Source organism: Clinocottus analis, unplaced genomic scaffold (assembly GCF_023055335.1).
Source record: "Clinocottus analis isolate CAN_PGR_092001 unplaced genomic scaffold, fCliAna1.0.p SCAF_20, whole genome shotgun sequence".
Lineage (NCBI taxonomy): Eukaryota > Metazoa > Chordata > Actinopteri > Perciformes > Cottidae > Clinocottus > Clinocottus analis.
Window position 1 is genome coordinate 2,744,430 of NW_027175932.1, and position 22,483 is coordinate 2,766,912.

The 22,483-nt window shown below is 46.4% G+C and overlaps 1 protein-coding gene across 2 annotated transcripts in view; it reads right to left on the bottom strand.

The window, feature by feature from the left end:
* LOC137791248 (ankyrin repeat and BTB/POZ domain-containing protein 3-A) overlaps window positions 1-22,440 on the bottom strand; it is a 122,105-nt gene extending 99,665 nt beyond the window's left edge. For both annotated transcript variants that reach the window (XM_068585975.1, XM_068585974.1), the window contains exon 1: window positions 21,352-22,440. In XM_068585975.1, coding sequence (XP_068442076.1) covers window positions 21,352-22,216 — 865 coding nt within the window. In that variant the 5' untranslated portion in view covers window positions 22,217-22,440. The remainder of the gene's footprint in view (window positions 1-21,351) is intronic.
* Between the last annotated feature and the right edge of the window lie 43 nt (window positions 22,441-22,483).

Consider the following 22,483-nt stretch of genomic DNA (forward strand, 5'->3'; position numbering starts at 1 on the left):
TGTTGCTTTACGTGCATAATTGGTGAATATCTTCATGTGTGTTGCTAGCTGGCTCCACACTGAAATATCTCAACATATCTCATTGGATTGCCTTAATTTCTTATGCACACGTTCACGTCCCCCTGAGGCTACGTTGGGAAGCTACTCTCGGCTATCTATCGCTAACGCCAAGTCCAAATTTTAAATTCAGCCCCGTACTCTGAGGTGGTCTGTGCTTTCCTTTAATTGCCTCTTGATAAACAACTTTACCACCTGATCACGTCTGCAGTCGTCGCCACTTGACATTCAATACTTTCAGAGTATGTCTAAAAGAAATACTCTGTTCAGCCATTAAATAATTCATCATTATATTTTTGGCCTTTGGCATTTGTTTCTCTTCAGGGCAACTTGTGCAAAGAAACAATACAAGACATCCAAACCTTACGTAACGTGATTTAACGAGCTGTTGCTTCAGTCCTCAGACTGACACCAGAGCGCCTGCTGAGGGATGGCTGATTTTAGTAACATTAATATAAACCTAACCCACCTGGAGGCGGCGAGGCAGCGAGGCTTCTAAAGGAACCCAGCTGAGTGGCCTCATCACATGCGCCGCGATCTATTCCCAGCCAAGAAAATCTCATAAATAACCTCACGTGCGCCTGTTTTGTCTGAAAGCGTTTGACTGTCGCATGACGGAGAAGCCGTCGTGTCAACTGCTCAGCTCCCTGCTGAAAAATCCCACAGATGACGTGTCCAGCATACAGATAGCCTCATTAGGCTCTGATTTATATGTCGGCGCGAGCTAGCGCTAATGCTAATGGTTCCATGTGGCGACGGGGCGAGAGAGAATGTAAACGTGAAAGTGGGGAAAGTTGCGGTGAGAAAAAGGAACAAAGAGTACAGTAGCAAAAAACTTATTTTACACACACACGAAGGGCATCAGGCAGCACCCAGCATACATAGTAGTGACACAGTTTTGCAGATAGGGGAATGTTTGATAGAGGGTAGACGCAGCTGGAAGCTATCGAGCTATCTGCATGCAGCATACAAAATATCATCTGCACTACTTTCGGCACCTTCAGGGGCTTCCTTTAGTAAAGCTGCATGCCAGTTGGAGGTAATAATCTGCAGAGGTGGGTGACGCTGCTGCCATTTGCATATTTATAATTTATGCAAGCATGCACTCTGTGTAGTTTTAGCTTATGTGCATGCTACCTGCATGCTAATATCCACTCATTTTGAGACAAATTGGATGTCTCTGTGACCAAGCTATTTAAGCATGTCCTCCATGTTGTTCCTGAACCGCTCTGCGGTTTTTTTTGTTCCACGAACGCAAATGTCAAGATCGGCTCGCGGTGACCCGGCTGAGGGCCGCGCTCGCCATTCACGGCAAAGATCACACGCATCCCTAATCAGGTGTGAGTATCACCGAACAATGGAGCGACATCATCTCCACAATTGGCCTCGGGGCCCGTGTTCTGGTCAATTAGAGAATTAGAAGTGTCAGATGGGGTCGTTTTGCGGCGCTCATTTATTTATAAGGCTCTCTGGAGCCCTGCGGCTCTGGACTGTGAGGCCGGTAGCCGGTGGCTGTTTGTCGAGCGTCGCACATTTAAACCTTTTCTCCTCCAGGAAGGCTGTCATGTCGGTCCAACGGCTGGTCCGAGGGGTTCGTTTCTGAGTCACCGATTCTAATTATGTACTGTATCGCTAAATGCGGTAACTCTTTTTTAACAGTGATTAAAACATTTGAGCCGACAAGCTAAAACTAACAAAGCTAACTCGCTAACCAACGCTATCTTTTAGAGATGTGCAGTGAACGGTTGCATGAACAGTTCAACTAGTGTTCATGCAAACATACTAATTGGCGGACTACATGTGAGCAAAATGTTTTAAATACAAAATACAAGACTTCGTGGTTGTCCGTCTAAAGCATCAGAAGGTCTAGAGACGGCGTCGCATGCGATAACTTAAAAACAGACCTTATTTTAGACTTGAAAGAGATAAGCTACCCAGGAGTCTGAGCATCTCCACAAACTATTTCGGGTGAATTTCCCCAAGGAAAGCAGCCTCCCCCCTCCATAATTCAACACCTGACTATTTTCCTTTTTAAAGTGAGACACAAACACGGTGGAAAGAAAACATAAACCCTCACGTGGTTCCTTTTTATATACTTTTAAGTGTGTTAACTCATAATATCCTCTGTAATGTGGACGTGTGAGCTGCATGAATGCAAAGTCTTCACAAACAAAGGACATTCCCATCGTCCACCGTTCATGCTAACACGCTAAGCTACAATGAGGCTAAGGCTGCTAGCAAGGCGACATAGATGTGTCTTTTAAAGTCTCCCATCAGGCCTTAAATATATTTTTTTTTTGTCATGAAGCTCTTTTTCCTACAGACGGGTAACTGAACACTTTCATAGAGAAAGTTTGATGTTGAATCCACAATGAAATCAAGCTTTTAAGACCCAATAATTGATATGACAAGATATTTCCAGTGAATTAACGGAGGTAGAGTCTTCCAACACGCTGCGTTTTCTTTGTCGGATACAATCTTTCCTTCGGCGTGTGACGTGAGCTAAAGCACCTCTCCCCACCGCCACTTTTTGATGTTTTTATTCATCAGCGTCTGTTTAAATTGGACACCGATACGCCCGTCGGGCCACTTTTCATCAGCGCTGACTCGTTTGTCTCTGGCATCGCCGACGAGCGGCGCCCGCCGCCGCTGCACATCGCGAGGCGCTGCCCTCCGAGTCCCGACTGCAGCGTGTGACACACTCCTCCATCTGCAATCTGCATCACACTCTAATGAGTCAACACGCTTGGCATCCGATACGAGCTGCACTTAATGTCTCTGGACTCCCACACACACTCTAACACACACTAACACACACACGTGACACAGAGCTGCGACTAATTATGCATTCCTTATTAATTAATATATCGGTTGTTTTTCAGAGTAACTAATTAATCTTTAAACGTGCATTAACTGAGTTTTTGCCGGGGGTGGCCAACAAGCAACATGGAGCCAAACGAGCCGCCATTTTGAATAATTTCTGTGTCCATGTAATGGATGTAGGTCCAATGTTCATTCTACTTTTAATTTAATTCGTTAGAGGGTATCTCTTCTTTCTCCTCAGGGAAATATCTGGCGCTCCGCATGAATTAAAGATGCCAGAAATAACCTTTACTCATGTGGGTTGATCACTTTGAGCTCGTTCGATCCACCTTGACTATAAAAATATTGACGACAGACATCTTTAACCCCCAAAAAGTGGAAAAATACTTCTTAAAAAGGCTACTTTATCATCACCAACCGTCCGAAAATGCCACGGAAAACCAGAAAATCCCATTTAAAAACCTTCAGCTGACAAATATTTCACATTTTGGCTTGAGGACCAATAATTACTCTACACTATTATAACGAATATTACTGTCTCTGGTGGCTAAGTTATGGAACTGGGACGACAAGAGGTCCAATTTACTGATTTAGGTGACATCTACATCACTTTAAATCGCCGTATTTGTCAGCCGTTCCTTTAACAAAACCTTCCAGTGAACGGATGGGACTTGGACACATTTGGATCGGGCAGAGCGAGTGAAAAGTGAGCTCTCCCTCGTGGGCCTTCCCCCTCTCAGCAGTTATATAGTGTTTACTGCTTTGTTTATTTCCTTTCCTCCTTCTTCACAATGAGCCCACAAGGTGCACTTCAGGGACCCGGGACACAGCAAGCCAAATTGGAAACTCGGGGCTCACATTTTCCTGATACAGTCCGGTCCGTCCTGCTCTTCAATCATGTTTCCTCAATAGAGGAGGACGAGGAGGAGGAGGAGGAGGTGGAGGAGGTGCCGCGCGTCCATTTTCCAGACGGTTGAACAGAACTGCTTTCTGGCAGCGGGACAGAATTTCCGGTTATGGAGGCGAGCGGGACGGTTTGTCTTCCGTTAGCAGCCGGAGGCTCGGGGACATGTCCCGTCACGTCACCGAGCTCCAGCGGATACTACAACAAAAACACACGTGGAGAGGTTCGTTTGTTGCCTGACAACTGAGACAGAAACATTACATATGAATGATCTCGAGTCGTATCGAGCGTAGATGTGTTTCAGCGGCCTTTAATTCTTCTGCTCCTGGGTTTTAAGAGCAGCCGTGGTCTCCGGTTAGACCTTCGGGCTGTTTCCAGCTCTTACGAGAGGCCGCTTTGCCGTCCGCGGATCCGTCTTGAGCTCAGTCCGCTCCCAAAACCTCCTCCTCTCAACGTCAGCTGCTTGCGTGACTTGACATCGGCGCCATTTCCAGTCGAATTCAGCCGGAGCGGCGGTTTGCTCGGAGCAGCTGACGCAACTTCTGTTCGGGGTGGAACAAACAAGTCGCCGTTGAACTTGTGCGCGTCGACTCACACGACAACAAATAAAGCCGCGCGCCAAGCGCGCTCTCCAATAAGGGACGTGGGCGACGGTGTCAGGGCTCTGTAACCAGGCGACCGAGGCTTTACCTCGACCGACAAGAACGAGCGCCGCCTCCAAGAAACACGTCTGTGACGTCATCGTGCACACCTGTGCACCTGGAGTCAACATTGCTTAACTTCGCCCACCCCCCGCCCCTTCCTCTCTTATCCTCATCCTCCCGTCTCTGACCACCTGCGGCTCCCTCCTCCCTTTTTCCTCCCTCGCTCCCGGAGGAGTGCGCTCGCTGTGCGCCGCCATCCATCAGGCTTGTCATCGGTCGCTCCGGGGCGGTTGGCAGAGGACTGCGTGGGACTCGGCTCATTTCCCTGCTCTGATTATCCCGGCCTGCTCGGCGGGAATGAAGAGTGGAGGGAGGGGGGGGGGCCTTCTTCCACCTCCTCCTCTTCGTCTTCCTCTTCTCACTTCTCTTCTGTCTTCTTGTATTAGTCCCCCCTTCAGTCAGCGCGATCATCGCACTCCCCCCCGCCGTTTCTTCCTCATCTCGCCAGCGCTCCACTTTCCAATCTCTCTGCGATCGGCCGACGTCGTCCGCGGTGTGTTTACGTGCGAACGCGTGAACGCAACGAGCCTCTCGTCGGGTTTCCCCCGGACCGCGAGGGGAAGCCGGAGTCTCATTTAAAAGAGCTTTCGTGTCGGCGGCGTGGGATTCCCAGCGACTGTTAGAAGACCCTCCTGGTGGATTTTGACAGTTAAGTCGGTGCGGAGGCAAAGTGCCGCTGCCAGTATGTACACGAGCCTATGATGTGATGGCGGAGGCCTTAAAGGGAATAATCCTCCCGCATTTTAAATTCAAAAGAAGTTGAGTGTTTTCTGTGGAAATGTGGAAATATGGACGTTAGATTCTGCATGTTGGCGTTAAAGGCGGCGGTTGCTCTTAATAATGGAGGTGTTGGCTCTCCTCCTCAGCTTCCTGGCTCATAATACTTTTTTTTTTTAAAGTAACCAAAAGTTGCTGAGGTCGGGTAAATAACAGTTGGTTAGTGTGTTTTTAGTGAAGGAGGATTCCTAAAGGGAAATTATCTTCAGCTAAATGGACTCGCGGGCATTTTAATCGCAGCGACTTTAATCAATATTTTTGTACTAACAGTGTTTCACACGGCTACTTATCTCCTATAGTTATGAATCCAGAGATAATTATCATCGCGACTCCTATTTGCCTGCATAGAGATTTTTTTTTGGAGATAATCCGGTCTCGTGGCATCGTTTTTTACAGCGAAAAATGGACCAGCGATCTATATTTTCTCCACTTGTCGACCGCGAAGAAAAGACCTGCCATTGTTTTTGTTTAGCAGACGGAGTCGGCCGGTGGACTCAGAAGCAGATATTCTTCTCAGGAGTTGGTTGAAGGCCAAACAGCGTTAAGGGAGTTCGGCATCAGTCGGCTCCAGATGCTAATGCTGCTCCGTATCCCCTCGCCGTGTTTAAATCAATGGCTGTTTGCTAACAAGCTCGCATACTAACAAGCTTTCTCCTGCTGCCAGGTGGCCATAAATATTGTTTTGTAGGCTTAACTGCAGCGCTGAAGCAGTTTGACAGAAGTTATGTTGACCAATGTTTCATCAAATTGAAATAGTCTGACAAAAAAAAAGAAGGTTTGAGCTTCTCCCGTCTGAGTATTTGCAGATTTTTCTCCGTCTCATATCATTTAAAACTGTCATGCCTTCAGGAATCTTTAATCTTTCGTGGTTGAATTTCAGCCATTTTCTTCTCATTGCAATCTTCTCTTTCACGTCCATCATATCTGACCATGCTGCAGCCTAACTCTCAAAACCACCGCTTCCCCCATCGCCACCACAGCGACCAGTGAGATTTAAACGTCCGTCACTCACCCGTCGGCTCCTGTCGTACGCATTATAATCACGTGTAACCAAGACCCACATAGATGGGAGTTTAATTGCCGGATTCTCATCCTCCATCTAAATTGTCTTACACTCACAATTGATCCCTCCGTATTGAACTGACGTGCAGTATCACAGACTCAAAGTGAGTATCGGTTGCCGGCGTGCACGAAATACGAAGCTTTCTGCACAGTTAACAGAACCGTTGGGGCTCCAGTGTACTTTTTCTGTTGTTGCTCCACATCGCCTTGACAGCGCCGGCTCCCTGGAGGCTCCTCCCAAAACGCCGCCTCGCAAGGCGACCGAGGAAGTTCATTTTGGCACGGCGGCTGCCGGGCATGAGCTGGCCTACTTTAAAGCCCAGTGTGCAGCACCGACAGGCTGAACTCGTCTGGCCTTTCTTCACCTCCCTTCGTCCTGCCAGCCACCATATTTTAAAGCCGCCCTCCCCCCTCCCAGATGAGGGCTGGGACAATCCACTGAGCATGTATTCGCCCGTCTGCTGGTCCGTTTACACTTGGCTGCAGCCGTGACCCCCATCTGTGGCTGAATCACGGGCCTTTCTAAACACACGCATGGGCACAGGCAGGCCACAGTGGTCATTTGGGGCACTTGGATTGATGCAGCCTGTCTCTGGCCCAAATAGGCATTGAGGGGAAACATGCATCAGTGCATTAAATTACCGTCTGCAGGCAGACTTTCGGTTGTAAAACAAACATACAGTATGGTTACTTCACCTCGAAACCATGCAGGAAAAAAAGGACTTGCAGAAGGGTGAAAAAAAAAAGTTATATTCGCAATTTAGAAAATATATCGGAAAAAAAACACCAATATGGGAAGACGTCAAAACAACTCACTGATTTAAATAGACACCTTCGTCATCCGACAATTTCTGCAACTGAAACCGACAATCCGACAAATCTGCGCCCATCTGACGCAGATATTTGCACGGTGTGCTGCAGAGAGAGAGAGAGAGTTATCATCCCTCTCGAGCTCTCCCTCAATAGTTTCTGTCACTTCTCGTCTGTGCAGAGGAGTGCAACACAATGTCTCCGAGGTGGCCGGCTATTGGAGACCGGACCGCGATGCATTGGTCCTAAACTGTCCAGTAAGAACGCCGGCATGCAAATGTCAATCAATTTAATTACCGAATAAGAGGCAAGGTCGTGGTACGGTGGCCGGGGTGCACCAATCTGGGAAGATTTGACTGACATTGAAAGCATTTTTTGTTCCCGTTAAGTCGTTTTCCTTTACTTTAAAACATACCATTGCTCATTTTAAACCAAATGAGGCAACCTTCCTGCATGGATGCTTCCGGTGAGAGACATTTCACGCTCATGCGTCTGAGCGAAGTTTGCCGTATTTAGTTGAATGAACAATACAAAGATAGAAATATATTTTCCCAGTAATGTATCTAAAAGGTGTCGGTGCTGACATCTCACCGCGTTGCCAAACTTCAAACAACACCCAGACTTCCTGAAGGCGATGCTTTTCCATTTGATAATCACTTAATATTCCAATCGTGAACTTTGGGTGAGGTAAAAAGGTTTAAAGTGGAGCTTCCTGCTCAGGGTGTCGACAGCTGCTGGTTCTCTCCCATCAAAAGAAGCCAGTTGAGGTGGAACAGGGTTCACCAACGACTAAGCCTCTTGATGCCTTAATTTTGGGAGGTTTACTGGGCACGTCCAACTGGGAGGACAGCCAGAACACACTGGTGGGATAATATATCCCATCAGGCCTCAGGGGAAGGACGCAGTTACGGAGATGGCGACGACTCAAAGCAAAAACAGAACGATGCCGGAGCCATGGGAGGATGGATATATTCCCTAAAATGAGCTGCACTGTAGCTTGCAACTGGATTATTGTGTACTTACAGACCAGTAAAAGGTATAAAAGAGAGCCACGGTCGCTTATATGAGCCTAGACACAATAAGTGCTGTGTCACAGGACACGATGCAATGCTGCGAGAGGAAACAGCAGGAGCTATAGCAACTGCTTGTTCATCTGCAGCTCCGACACGTGGGGGTGACTGAGTGGGCGTCCGACAGCAAAGTCAGTGCAATTCAACAACTGTTATTATTTCACTAAACTCTCCTGTGTGGCACACTCAGAAAATGCTGAAATGCGTTCCTTTTTTTTTTTTTTTTGTTCTTCGAGGTCCAGCTGCTAAACTGTATGGGGAGAAAATGTAAGATGTTTGCTTTGTGAGATGTTATATGTGCAGCTGTGTTAGTCGGCTCTGAAAAACATTTGGTTGTCAAAAGGTGAACTTGGATAAAGGGATGAGTCGTGCTAAATAAAACAACGCTCCATGCTTTTTCGGTTCCCTCTCGCCGCTCTCATTAGCAACGTATTTGGCTGCAGCATGCAGCTGTTTTTAAGCAAAAAAACACTCAAAAACCTGAGTATTCTCTGGACAGCACCACACAGCAGAGAGCCAAAGTTAGTGACCAGCTGGTGAACAAAGAGGAAGATCTAGCTGCTGTTAGGAGTTGCTAGAGACCAAAAGCAGAGCTAAAAAAGAGTGAATATTGGACTTACTACTTCAAATAAATGCTTTTGTTGCTTTGTGTCTTATACATAAATACATATGCAACACATACTGTACAGCAACACGTAAAACTTAACATACATTTATTTTGTAAAGCCCAAAATCACTATTTACAAACTTGCTAGCTAGCTAGTTACAAACCTTCTAGCTAGCCAGTCACAAAAGCTAGCTTGTTACAAACTTAGGTAGCTAGCTAGCAAGTTTATAATTAGTCATTTTGGGCTTTACAAACTTGCTAGCTAGCTAGTTACAAACTTACTAGCTAGCTAGCAAGTTTATAATTAGTCATTTTGCGCTTTACAAACCTGCTACCTAGCCAGTTACAAAAGCTAGCTAGTTATAAACTTGCTAGCTCGCCAGCAAGTTTCTTATTAGTGATTCAGGGCTTTACAAAACGGCTAGCTAGCTTTATAGTCTGCACACAAACGACATCCTCTGTCCCGGGACTTCACATCTGCTGAGGAAAACCCCCCAAAAAACCTTTTAACAGTGAGAAAAATGGAAGAAACAGAGGAGGATCCCTCTCCACGGATGAATGAACGCAGAGCTGCTTTGACAAACCGCCCTGCGATCTCAGTCTCAAAAATGGTCTCTAGTGTTTCTTCATTCCTCTAATTTATTCTAATTAGAAGTGGCTGGCTTTTAAGCTCCCTAAACTGACGGTTGAGTACACAGAGACGCTTGTGTTGCAGCCGTCCGCATGTGCTGTTCCACATACTCAGAATAGTCTTTCCCCATTAGTCCGCTTCCCAATTACGCTTGACCACAGAGCTGACTCATGAACGCCGGACAGCAGCTGAAGATCATCACACACATACATAGTAAGAAATTAGTGCACTCGACTAAGAGGTTATTATTTTTGAGGCTGTAAATTTGTGCATTAGAGGTTTTTTTCACTGTTGGCCGTAATTACGTCGGAGACTTAAGATTTTTTCAAAGAGGCGCTCTGAGGAAACGAGTGATCTGAAAAAGCGAATTAGAGAGGTGGAGAGATGAAGCGTTCTGCCTCCTCTTCCTCCTCCGGAGCAAATCTTCTGGTCGTCAAATCGTCGGGAGGCTAATTGTAAGAGCTTCTTCGCTATCAGAACTGTACCGCTTGACCGGATCACGCAGGAGTTTCATCCCACGAGGCACCAGACCAAAAAAAAGGAAGGGAGACACAAAGCCTCGAGTTCACCGCCGTGTGTGAGGAAACCACATGAACGCTGGGGAAACACACGCGAGCATGCAAACTCATCATTGGTTAAATAAAAACAAGTGTGACTAAGACACTCCGGCGTGTGACAGACTCGCACGGCAGCTTGTCGTACATGCATGAACATGTTTACACATAATTACACATTGCACTGATATCATTTATAGCGCCGGTACACAACCTTTTTTTGTGTTTCGTGTCAGACAATATTTTCGCGGACTTTACGATGTGGACGATAAATATGTCATTTAACTACTTTATACTTTAATGCTACCATTGCAGAGGGAAATATTGTACTTTCTCACGACACTACATGCATTTAATTGCTATATTTTATAGTTTTGAGACTGAAAATGTACTTAAAATGAGTTGTGGAGTATATGAAATTGTATATTTATGAAACTTTTACTTCAGTTATAAATGTAAAGATGTACTTTTATCTATTCTACATTGTGTTGTTGTTACTTTAACGCACATAATCTCAATACTTCTTCCCCTTGAGACTAAAAATATCTATGAAATGTAAAAAATAAAAGCCAATGTGACGTCTTCAAGTTGCCAAACATTCAAAAATATTCAGAAAAGCTGCCAATCGCCCAAAAGCTAAAGCCGTCAGATGTTTTGCTGTTCGCCTGACAGCATCCAACGCACAACATTTAAAACATTAAAACATTTCACGCCAACACAGACGACTCGCTTCTGTTCCGGATCCAGCGTTTGTGTGTCTGATCAGCCTGCGGGGCGTTGGGACATTCGAGTGTGAACAATTGTGTGTCAGAAGTGTGTTTTCAATTAATGTCGTTCTGCAGAGTTCTCCGAAGAGAAGAGAACATTTCAGACATTTGGGTTTTCTTGATTGAAACTCTGTTGTTTTTTTTCTCCACGGAGCAAAACTTGTTTATTCCCCTGGAGGGAGGACTCATCCAGTGAATCAGGCTGTGTGTGTCTGTGTGTTTGTGTGTGTACTTTGGTGGTTAAATGGTGTCAGCAAGCAAAAAAAAAGTCTGACAGAGCAGATATCTGTATGGCGTCGCGGGCGTATGCACAGATGAACACGCACAATAACAGCGACAAAGAGCGACTGACAATGAAGGCCGCCACTGGTCTTTGAGTACATCTGGTACCGCGGCTTTATTGTCGTGTTTCACACAGAGAGTGATGACAAACACAAAGGTTTCATAAGTAGAGCGGCGATGGGAACGGACACAGGAGAAGCCTGAAAAGAGGCTCCGCGTCATTTCCCTCCATCCCTCTCACATTAAACTCTCCTCTGCATATGATTTAGTCCGTCGGGTCGCGTTGTTCGTCTCCGGCGTCACCTTTCTGACGGCTCGCCATAAACACTGGAATTATTATGGGCTGGCCAGCTCGCTGTCTCATCTCCCCGGTGATGAAGCTAAAGGAGACGGATAGTCTTCATCTGCTCTGCAGGAAGTGAGCAGAACGCAAACACCTTCATGGCTCACAATTCATTCAATATTATGTTTTATTTATACTTTGAAATGGGTTAGTCTTCATTTCTTATAATTGTTTTGTTTGTTTGTTGTTGGGAAATTATTTCTCTATTTAAAAATATATTTTTTTTATATTATATTGAATTCTTAAATCCATTATTTTCATAATTTATATATATTTATATTATTTGGGATGTAACCTAATAATTCCTAATTTGTATATTTAATTAAATTGTTTTTTGTTTTCATTATTTGGAATATGGTTTCTTATAATTTAATATATTTATGTATTTTTTTCTATTTTATCATATTTATTATTTATCGTTTAAATTGTTTGTTTGTATTATATTTTGTTAGTTAATATTTCAGCATTTATTTATTTAGATTATTTGTAATGTTTATTATATTAAATGACCTTTTTATTATATTTCCTCTGCATTTTTTTTGCCTCTATTGGACGAATTAAAGTTTAAAGGTCAACAGCAATGACATTTATTTAAAATGGTGCGCGGCGGTTACGCACGTTCACAATTACACAGCCCAGGAGATTGATTCAGTATCACTCACGACATCATTTATATCCCGACTGCGTATCCTTTTCCCCAACGTGGGCTTCAAGAAAAATAAAATAAATATACTTCCGACATTCAATCCATCTCACGGCAGAGGAGATCTCTGTTATCGGCCATACATCTCTCCTTTGTAAAACCCGGCTAACCTCCGAAATGAGCTTTCTAAACACATCGATACATCAACACCTCGTAGCGCGAGAACCTATAGCGGGCACTCGATCAGCGCCGCTCTGCTTTCCCTTGAGGATGCAGGATTTATGCAGCAGAGAAGGCACTCAAGATGATGGCAGGCGGCATAAGAACAGCCGTGGAGGCTGATGGTGGCGGAGAGAAACCCCACCAGAGGCAGGGTTCGGGTCGGGGGGGTGGGAGTGGGTGAAGAATGAAGGCATGATTGATATTTTCGGGGGCAATTTCACAGCTCTCGACCTCCAGCGGAGAGGAAAAGAGAGAGCCGGAAAAGGGAAAAGGACGAGCTGTCAACTGGTGCCGATTTTCAAACGGAAGAGGAAGATGCTAAAAGAAGTGATCTGGAGTCCCTCTTGACATGTGAGGATCTGCTGCAGCCACTTCCTGGTGCAAACACAGTGGGAGCTAAACGTGTAATGAATAGCATTTGCAGCCTCGGCTCCGTCCATCAAACCCAAAATTCTGGCTTTAAAGGATTTCAGCAGCTCTTTCGCTCCACGTGGCGTCTACCTGAAGACATGTCAACCTCATGAAACACACTTTTTATACTGATATGTACCGTAAAAGTCGGGTTACAAGCCGCTACCACCTTCGGTGGGTGTCCACTGCTAGCTCCCGATGTAGCCAGCTAGCGCTGCTGTAGCCAGCTGCGCTGCTAGCTCTCTGCTAGCTGCTTGCTAGCTTCCCAACAACCACCGAAGGTCAGCGGGGGACACAGGCAGTAGCAGCGGCAGCTAGCGGGGAGCTAATAATAGCAGCAGCAGCTGGTGGGGAGCTAATAGCAGCAACGCTAGCTTGCTACAGCGGGGACACCCACCGAAGGTAGAAGCGACTTGTAAACCGACTTTTTACGATATATATATATATATATAAATATATATATATAATTTTTTTTTTTTTTTTTTCCAAAAACAATGATCATAGCAGGCTCCTGCTAACTTGTTTGACTTGTGTAATCGAATTTGGGGCTGTAACTAAAGATTGTTTTTAATTAGCCAATTATTTCCTCAATTAAAGAGATGAATCGTTTCTGTCTATAAGTAGAAAGTCTCAAAATAGCGATGACAGTTTCTCAAAGTGCAAAGTGGTGTCTTTAATTGTCCTGTTTTGTCAGTCCAACATGCCAAGATATTCAGTTTACTGGAAGTTAAACCGAGAGAAGCAGAAAATCTCCATATTTGAGAGGCTGAAAACAGCATTTTCTACCATTTCATGAATAATAATTACATATTTGTTAAAGCAATGAATGGAAGCCAGCTGATGTCTGCAATAATAGACTAAAAAAGGTATTTCACGGCACCATGAGAGCATTTTTTATGATACATAAAAGCGCCGGGCTGAATAATAAAAGCACACTGATGTGTTTTGAATCATACGCCTAATTTAACGTACAATAATCACAACGGAGCTGATGGAGACACAGATACGAGGCGCAGAACGCTCTTTTCAAGATGTAGAAACACGAAGATGTGGATCAATATCAGGAGTTACTATCGCTGAAACCATTAGTAGATGAATAGATAAGTCAATTATTAGTCGTCATTGTGTTCTAAATGGGTCTCAAATTCAGCGTTGACTCAATATCTTTCATTTTTTCTGTCTGAAACGCGCAATTTGAAGACATTTCTGGCTATTTCCCGATGCTTTATGGACCAGAGAACTCCGTCCTCTGGTGTTTTTCTAGCTCAGTGTGCATACTCATATTGACTCATACATTTAAACTCAGCTTTCACGGAGCAGAAAATGCAGGTCAGGGACAGAGATGCTGCTGCCACCCCCCCGAAGAAGATGATGCATTCACTGGCCCTAAAAAAAAGAAAGACTGTATTTTGATGACGGCACCAGGCAGCCTCTGAGACATCCTGATGGATTGTGGGTATTGTTGAGACGGAGTGTCTGTTTTGAGAGTGCGGGGAGGAAAAACCTGCTGCCGTGAAGCCGGAGGATTATGTACTTTAGATGTGCGGCGGCAGCAGAGAGGTGTCATGCCGCTGCCTTGTGTAGGTGTGCATTAGCATAGGTGAGCCAGTTCCCGGGTGAATAAACTTATAGCAGCCGTCTCTGCTCTTAATGGCGGCTGCACTCGGGTATTAAAGCATTAAAAGGGCTTTCCATATGTATTTTTGTACATTACATTAACGTGTGAAGTGGCGATAATGGTTCGAGGCTGCGTTGCAAGAACAACAGAAAAATGTAAGTTACACACGCTATCCTCCCACGCAAATTTTAAGTTTGAGCATGCCCCATTCAGACAATATTTTGGCATAAAATACGTCATATTTTTCCATTTTTTAACCAAACCACACAGTTTTTTGACTGAAACTTCTTCCTAACAGGCCAATTCTTTGTTTTATTGTGATTTTTGTTACAGATTCTGATTCTTTAGGTCCTAATCTTTCCAAAAAGGTGTCTCATTGACGCTCCAGGAGGCATTTTTGGGGTGAATCTGGCTCACATCATGCTGATTGTTCATAATTACGATCAAAACATCCGTCTGATGCTGCGTTCAGGTACACGTGTTTTTTAAGAGACACTAAACGGGGAAACAAATTGAGTCGCAAACTGAAGTGGAAATAATTAGAGGGAAAAGACACACATATCTACAAACACAAATTAATATTCTTTCCCCTCAAAATGTTCATTTTTCATTCCAACTTCACAAAAACAAAACGCTCTCTTGAACTCCTCGAAGCTGATTTTATTTTAGCGCTCAGTGGGGGCGGAGAGGCACTTGTTGTTTGAGTTGTCTCAGAGAACCCTGCCGTCTATTGATTTCATAATCCTCTTCCTCTCCCTCATAAGTGCCGCCGCTTTCTTAACACACTCAGTCCATTTGGACCTGATTTCAGGGCTGCGTTCCAACACTTCAGAGCTCAACATCAGGTCACGAGTGCAATTAAAACGCTGGCGTTGGTGTTTCTGCTCGTTAGGAGCCGGTAGATTCCTTCACACACTTTTCTAAATGTCATGGCCTCGGGCAGCGGACGCAGCCAGGTGCATGTTCTGAGACATTTCTTGATAGTAACCATGGGAAGCGTAGTGATGTGTAGCTGCCCACGACAGCCACTCTCTTGAAAACACACAAAGACATCTTCTCAACACAAACACAGCTTCCTCTCATTAAGACAGAAAACAGCGACAAAAGATCGGGCTTCAAATGTCTCGTTAAATCTCCTCGTGCGCGTTTTTGGAGGAGAAGCCGACGTGTAGAAGCTTCCTCCCCGCACGTCGATGTGTAGTCGTTATGAAACGCCGCGTGTGTGTGTGTGTGTGTGTCAGTGGGAGGAGGTGATCCTCGCCTACACAATAGCAGCGAAACAACACACACAAAAAGAAATCGCTGCATCTTCAACACGAGTCAAGCTGTGAAGGACTCGGGGACGTCAGGAATCCTGCAGCGGGGGACAAGCGGCGCTCGTCGTGGAGGAAACCGCTTATGTAACTGTGGGCTTTAAGACAACACACACACACACACACACACACACACACACACACACACAAAGAAACACGGAGTCCCTTTTGTCATTGTGGGCTGTTTGCGCTTGTCATGTGTCGGGATTAAAGTCGACAAACAAAGCAGAACAGAGGAGGGAGGATGTGTGCGGTCCGAGATGGCTCCATGTGTGGGTCTTCCTCCGTGCACTCCATTACCCAGAATGCTAAGGGAGCCCCCTCCGCCCCCGTCTTTTGGCCTATTTTGTGTCACAGTGGCACCAGATGGCTCTCCCCAGAGCAAGGAGCGTAATTTCCCATCACCACCTGGGAACAGCCAGAAACCCATCCCGCCCTCGGCCCTCGTTAATTAAATGCTGTAACGCCGCCGCCGCCGCCGCCGCCGCCGTCTGTCCCGTAAGGTGTAAAACATCCTCGCTGAGGACGAGGACGCACGGGATGATTATATAAAAAAAATGGTCGCAAAACTAAAATTTTCTCTCTCTCAAAAAAATTGATTTTTTGTTTTTTGTTGAGAGCAATTTTTTTTTTTTTTTTTCGAGCATTTTTTTTTTGGAACACTTTTTTTTTTAGAGCAACTTTTTGGGAGAGATTTTTCTTCTTTTTTTTTGGAGAGAAAATTTTTGTTTGGAGAGCATTTTTTTCTTTTTTTTTAGAGCATTTTTTTTAATTGAGAGCAAAGATTTGGAGATAATTTACTTACAAACTAGAAATTTGCTGGGGTAAAAAGACACAAATCTACCTTCATACTGGACGTATTGAACTGTCTTCAGACCCAGAAAACACCTGAAGACGTCGCTTTGGGCTTCAAGGAACATTTTCCACCATTTACAGACTTTTACAGACGATGAATAGAGAAACATCCGTCAGATTAATCGATAAATATGCGTTACTTTGCAGCCGTTTTAACTCCTGAGTGAAAGTCTGCAGACTCTCGTCTCTCTGTGTTTACCTGGAGACCTGAAGTATTTACACGCAGGATCGCCGCCTATAAACAGTCCACTCAAACAGCTGGACCCTCTGCTTCCCGTCTGCACGCTGGAGGAGACTCGCTGTATTCAGACGCTCTTCTTGGGACATAACTGACAATGATTACACAATGATTACACAACGCAGTGCAGGCTGACGAGTGACGGGGTTTTATCAGCTCATGGGTGAAACTTTACACCTCATGCATGTAGAAACGCTGCCGTTCATCTTCTTGATCCTTTCAAATGAACTCAATGAGCTCGTCAACAACGAAATATACACACAAAAAAGGTGCACGTCGTGTGGTGGGATGTCAAATAAAAACACACAAAATAAAGTCTGAAAATAAATGAGAAAAGGTCTCTCTTGTAGATTCTTGCAAAGCCTTTAATCGCGGCGCTGGAAGCCAAGTCCTCGTGTTTTCGTTTGTAGTAATCTGTGCTTACCGGGGCTGCTGGGAGACGGAGGCTAAGCTAACGCAGCTAATTCACATTGCACAAACACGTCAACTGGTCAACATGAAGGAGAGACACACAAAAGACTTCCTGTTCCTGCAGGAACGTCTCGTAAAGGGAAGAGCTTGAGTCGACTGGAAGTTTCCTCTCATATGTGGAGGAAATATGAATGTAATATCTGTAATGAAGAAGTTAAACTTGCTGGTTGCACCGTTTGTCACTGCTTTGCATCACAGTACACGCTACAGAGCGCACGGTTAAAGGACTCCCTGTCGCTTCCATTATTTATATAGTGCATCCTTAATACAACAAGGAGCTGCTCTGCTATTTGCATATATTTAAATGAGGTAATATGCACACATTTGATGCAAAATGAACCGCTTAATACTGCAAAAAAAACACACAGTTACAGTGAAACTATCGGCGTATTCATGAAGAGTGACTTTCCGCTGATCACGGCATATTCATAATTCCCAAACACTGTTTATCTCGCTGTCACATGTTTAATTCCCCGCCTGAAGTCTCCATGTTTCCTTCAGTTCTTCGTATATCAGTCGAGGGAACCGCCCACCGAGACGTCTCCCCGAAGGTGATGAGAAACAGGAGCTCATAAGATGTTTAAATCACGCGTCGCGCTATCATTATATAGATTTAATGTCCTCGCGAGAGAGAAGATGAACACGCGGGAGAACTGTCAAAGAGCAGCCGAGAGTCGACGAGGAAGTGTGAAGAGTTGAAGGCAAGAAAGTCTGCGAGGAAGTCAGTGGAGAGATAAGCATCCGTCACTTTCATTCCTCTAGAAGTCTGCAGAGAGCCGGCTGTCAACAACGCGGAGGAAAAGCAGAGAAATATATATTTATATATATACTTATATGAAGGAAAAAGACTCAGTTTCCTGTGATTTCCATGTGTTTGTCTTCACATGTAAACAATGTAAACTCTAATGCGTTAGATAATAGCAGGGGGAGGATGATTAGCATGAGTTCTGATTGACGCCTGCTGTTTTTAAAATAACACGAGTCGTCGGCTCGCTGCATGATTCAAAAGCACGGGGGGGGGTAATGAGTCACAACATGTGAACACACGGGTGAAGTGATATGATTGCATCTGAGGTTGCGTATTTGTTCCCTGACAATCGCTCCTGACGAGGCTTTGAACTCAAGACGGGCAAATCAGGTTTTGTTTATCCTCGGACCGAAACATCTTCTGATGGATGCCGACGTGGAGTTTTGTTTGTTTTCATCCAGCGAGACGTTTCCCTCCACAGAGAGCGTGGGAACCAACCGTCTGCAGGGACGCGGCCGAGAGAAAAGCAATCGCGAAAAAAGTCCCATAAAGACAAAAACAAACTCAACAATCTCTGACTCACTAACCGAGTGTCAGAGGACGGGACTTTTTTTTATTCTTTCTTTTTTTGGCCCAACATCCTCATTTCCCTGTCCAGGAAAATGTCATCCTCATTACGGAAAAGAAAACATTTCACAACAACTCAGCGGCTTGACGTCAGAGTCTCGAGATTTTCCTCAGAAGTCTGAGTCCAGCTGGCTGTTATTACGCAATATGAATACACAATATACGTTATGAAACACAGAGAAGAGCATTGTGAGCTTCACAGCCCTCAAAAACTCCTCGCAGGGTTAAAAAAAGCATCTTTTCTGCTGCAAAGAGAGCCAACAGGACACTGACAGGATGTAATGTGGTCTGATTTAAACCTCAGACAGCAGCAGCCATTTTTAAAACACTCTGTTTCCAAAGCCGCTGACCTTTCAAGTGTTTTCAGTGACCTTTGACCTTGAATCTAAAGCGTGAAAAGCAGAAAAACCACAACAACAACGACGCAGAAGCCCGTCTGTGATCCCCAAAAAAAAGATGCAAAAGAAATAATACAGCACACGAAAACAGAAGAAGTTCAATTAAAGCAGAAGTAGCATCACGTCGGCGTCGCCGCCCCGAAGGAGGAGGTGAAGCGCCGCGCTGACAGATGAACACCAGATGACACGGCGCCGCTGACAGCCGCTGTCACGCGGCGGGTTCCAGATCAAAAGGAGCGGCGCCAGACTCCCGACAAGATGTTTGTCGTCTAATCGCACCGCGGCGTCGCTAAGGTTGTCGCGCGCTAGCTTAAAACACGCGGCAATGAGGTCATCGTGACTTTGCTATTCTGCCACCTGGAGGCGGGAAAGAAAAGAGAACACAGTGGAGAATAAATATGCAAACGCCCTCCAGCAGCGGAGGAACACAAGCAGGAAATATGGTGTGAAAGACAAGCGGCGGGAGGAGGAGGAGGAGGAGGAAGAGGGAGCGCAGACGCCCCGCTGCTAATTGAATAGACAGGCGATAGCGGCGCGACGCCGCCGTGACGCCGTCGTCCGTCCCGCGGAGAAAGCGCCGGCTCCTCGGGGGAAGGTCACGGGCAGCAGACGTGATCAGATGCAATCAAGTCATCCGGGATCCAGAACATTAAAAAAAAAAAAAGACCCCGGCGGGTTTGGGAAGCCGATGACCCCGATGACGAATCCCTGCTTGTTGCTCGTTGGGTTGACGCGACGGAGGAGAGAGAGGAGGGGTGGGGGGGTCGGACGTGGAGGTCGGGAGCGACGCCTCCACCTGCAGGAAGTGAGGAAACCAGGTGTGTGTGGGGCGGATGTGTTGTCGCTCTCGTGAGGTTTCAAAGAGCCGACGCTCGTCAGCGGTATCGTGTCGCTCCGGCACGCTGTGGATCTGTGTTTCACAACTTTTAGGAGCCAATTCATTCATAAATACGAGCTATTAGCGTTGATTTTGACCCAATGAGTCGCAGATGTCTCTAAGTCTGTGTGGCTGTGTGGGTCACATGACCAAACAGGAAGTTGTGAGTCCACGCTTTTGCTTCGTTCAAACCTCCACTGAGGTTTCAAGACAAAAGCAGCAATGGTTTTGAGGAAAAAGTCCCCGAAACCAAGAAGATGAACCATCAAGTGTTTTGATAATTACAAAGAGATGTTCTGCTTCTCAGGGTTTTGTGTTCATGTACAGGATGAACCGTTGGATGAACTGGGATCAGCCGTTTCTCTCACTGTCCTCTGACATTTAAAGTCCATTTCATGAGAGAAACTGATAGTTTCAGTGCTGAAACACGACGAGGTGACGCCTCCGAGCTCAAGGTGACGCTATTCAGTCGACAACCGACCAAAAATAGAAACATTCCAACGTACAAAGCGTTTTTTTTTACGCTTTGAATTCTTTATTTTTCTGTTTCATCTCGCGGGTTTGACCTAAAGGACGAACACGTGAGAGCGGTGTGCAGCTCATCGGGTCACAGGTGTCTCGGTTCATCGCCTCGTTTCATTCGTGCTAAAAACAAAAACAGAAGCGAGGGAGAGAGAGACTCACGCCGCAACACTTTGCAAAAAAAGAGCTGCAGTGTGATTCTTTCGGTCAATATTGCCGCGGCCCGGTTTGGCTCTCGGCTGAAGGACAACATTTCAAGTCCCTTCTGCTTTGTGGTTTCCGCCAGCAGCTCATTCGGGGCTTTTTTGGATGAACGAGAAGGACCGGCTTACACCTTCTGGAGCGAGACAGTAATAGCATCGGCATCAGGAGCCTGCTCCTCGACGCCACAGCGCGCACAAAGACACACAACAAAAGGCGTTAATGTTGACATTCCTGACTCTAATGAGAGTGTGAGAGCACAAAGCTGAGCTTGTTTGATCCTAAATGCTCTTTCTGACTGCAGGCTGCAGGTTTGCTTTGATAACCAGGAAAAAAAGGCAGTTCCTGTGTCAGAGGCGGGCCTTGAGGTGATGAATATTCAAGCACCTGTCAAGTGCTTTTGTTTGGGGGCCTCAATGACACCCGTCAGCATAATCACACACTTTGTGCATATATCACATTTCCCTGTGGGCTACACACCAAGCAGATTACCCCTTCGTGCACTGACGAAAGTGTCTTTCTTAAACAAATCAATCCAAAATGAGGATATTTGACTTATTTAAGTATTTTAAAACTTGTTTTAATCATGTTTTTGCACAAGAAAACTGAACTTTCCTCAGCTAAAGACACATCCACTTGTTTCTAGATGCTTCCTGGTGCACGTTGGCATTAAAACTCCTCGGGGATTTGATTTGAAACCCGATGGAGACACATCGAGCACCAAAAGTGACGATGCGTAAAATCACATTTACGCATAAATCGCCTCTGCCGCCATGTTTTATCTCGTGGATCTCTGTCTGCCCCCACTGCTCTTACCGCTTGAGTTCTTCCCGCAGATGAGGTGCTGGTAGGGCTGCAGCAGCCCCCAGATCTCCGAGTCGCCGTTGATGGCTTGCTCCAGCGTCTCCAGCGTAAACTTGGGCACCCCGTTGTCCCGCTCCACCAGCGCGCTGCGCAGCACGCGGCCGAACACCTCCCTGAACAGACTCTCCACGCACGCGGTGAGGTAGATGGCGGCGTGCTCGTGGATCCGCAGGGCCACCCGGCTGTCCACCATCCACCTGAAGAACTTCCCCACGGAGAACACCAGCCCGCAGCGCGCCGACTTCCCGCGGCTGAACTTGTCCCCGGTGCTCATGTTGTAGAGCGACAGGCCGCTGAGCGCCGCCGCGATGCAGTTCACGGAGATGGTCCACGAGAGCACCACCTTCACGGCGCTCTGGATCTCGTGCTTGGTGCACCGGGCGTAGCGCAGGCTCAGCCGCTGCGCCTCCCGCGCCACCCGCACCAGCGCGCGGCCGATGAGCGCCGACAGCCGCGCCAGGACCTCCGGCGGCGGGTCGCCCGCCATCAGCTCCTCGTCCTTCCGCAGGGCGCCCTCCACCTCGCCGAGGCTCCACGGCACGTCCTCCAGCTCCGTCAGCTTGGCGCACTGACCCGAGCACTCCAGCGTGTCCGTGTCCTCCGCCAGCACGGTGTTCACCGTGTCCAGGCTGTTCTGTCGGCTGTGCATGGATTCCGTCAGATGCCAGCCGTTGCCCCCGTGCGCGATGGACAGAGGCGTGTCGGAGCAGCACAGCGACACGCTGGACGACCTGACCGAGTCCGCGGCTCCACCATAACCAGAGTCGAGCGTTAAATCCTCCAGCGTCCTCACGACGGTCTTACCATTGCCGGCCATCGCTGCACCGCATACTGTTGGGTATGCTTGGTCTCGCGATTAAATGCCGCAAACTCGTTTTACCTGCTTTTTGTTTTTGTTTCTTCCCTTTTTCCTCCTCCTCCTCCTCCTTCTCCTCTCGCCTCCTCAGCTGTCTGCGCTGTTTGGTTTGTATTTCCCAGCCTCTCCTCAGTCGCTCCTTCCCCTCTGGGAGTGTGTCCGGGTGTCTTCGATGTCCAGAACTTCACGCGCGTAACCGGAGAGCGCACAAACCCTCCGCGCGCACTG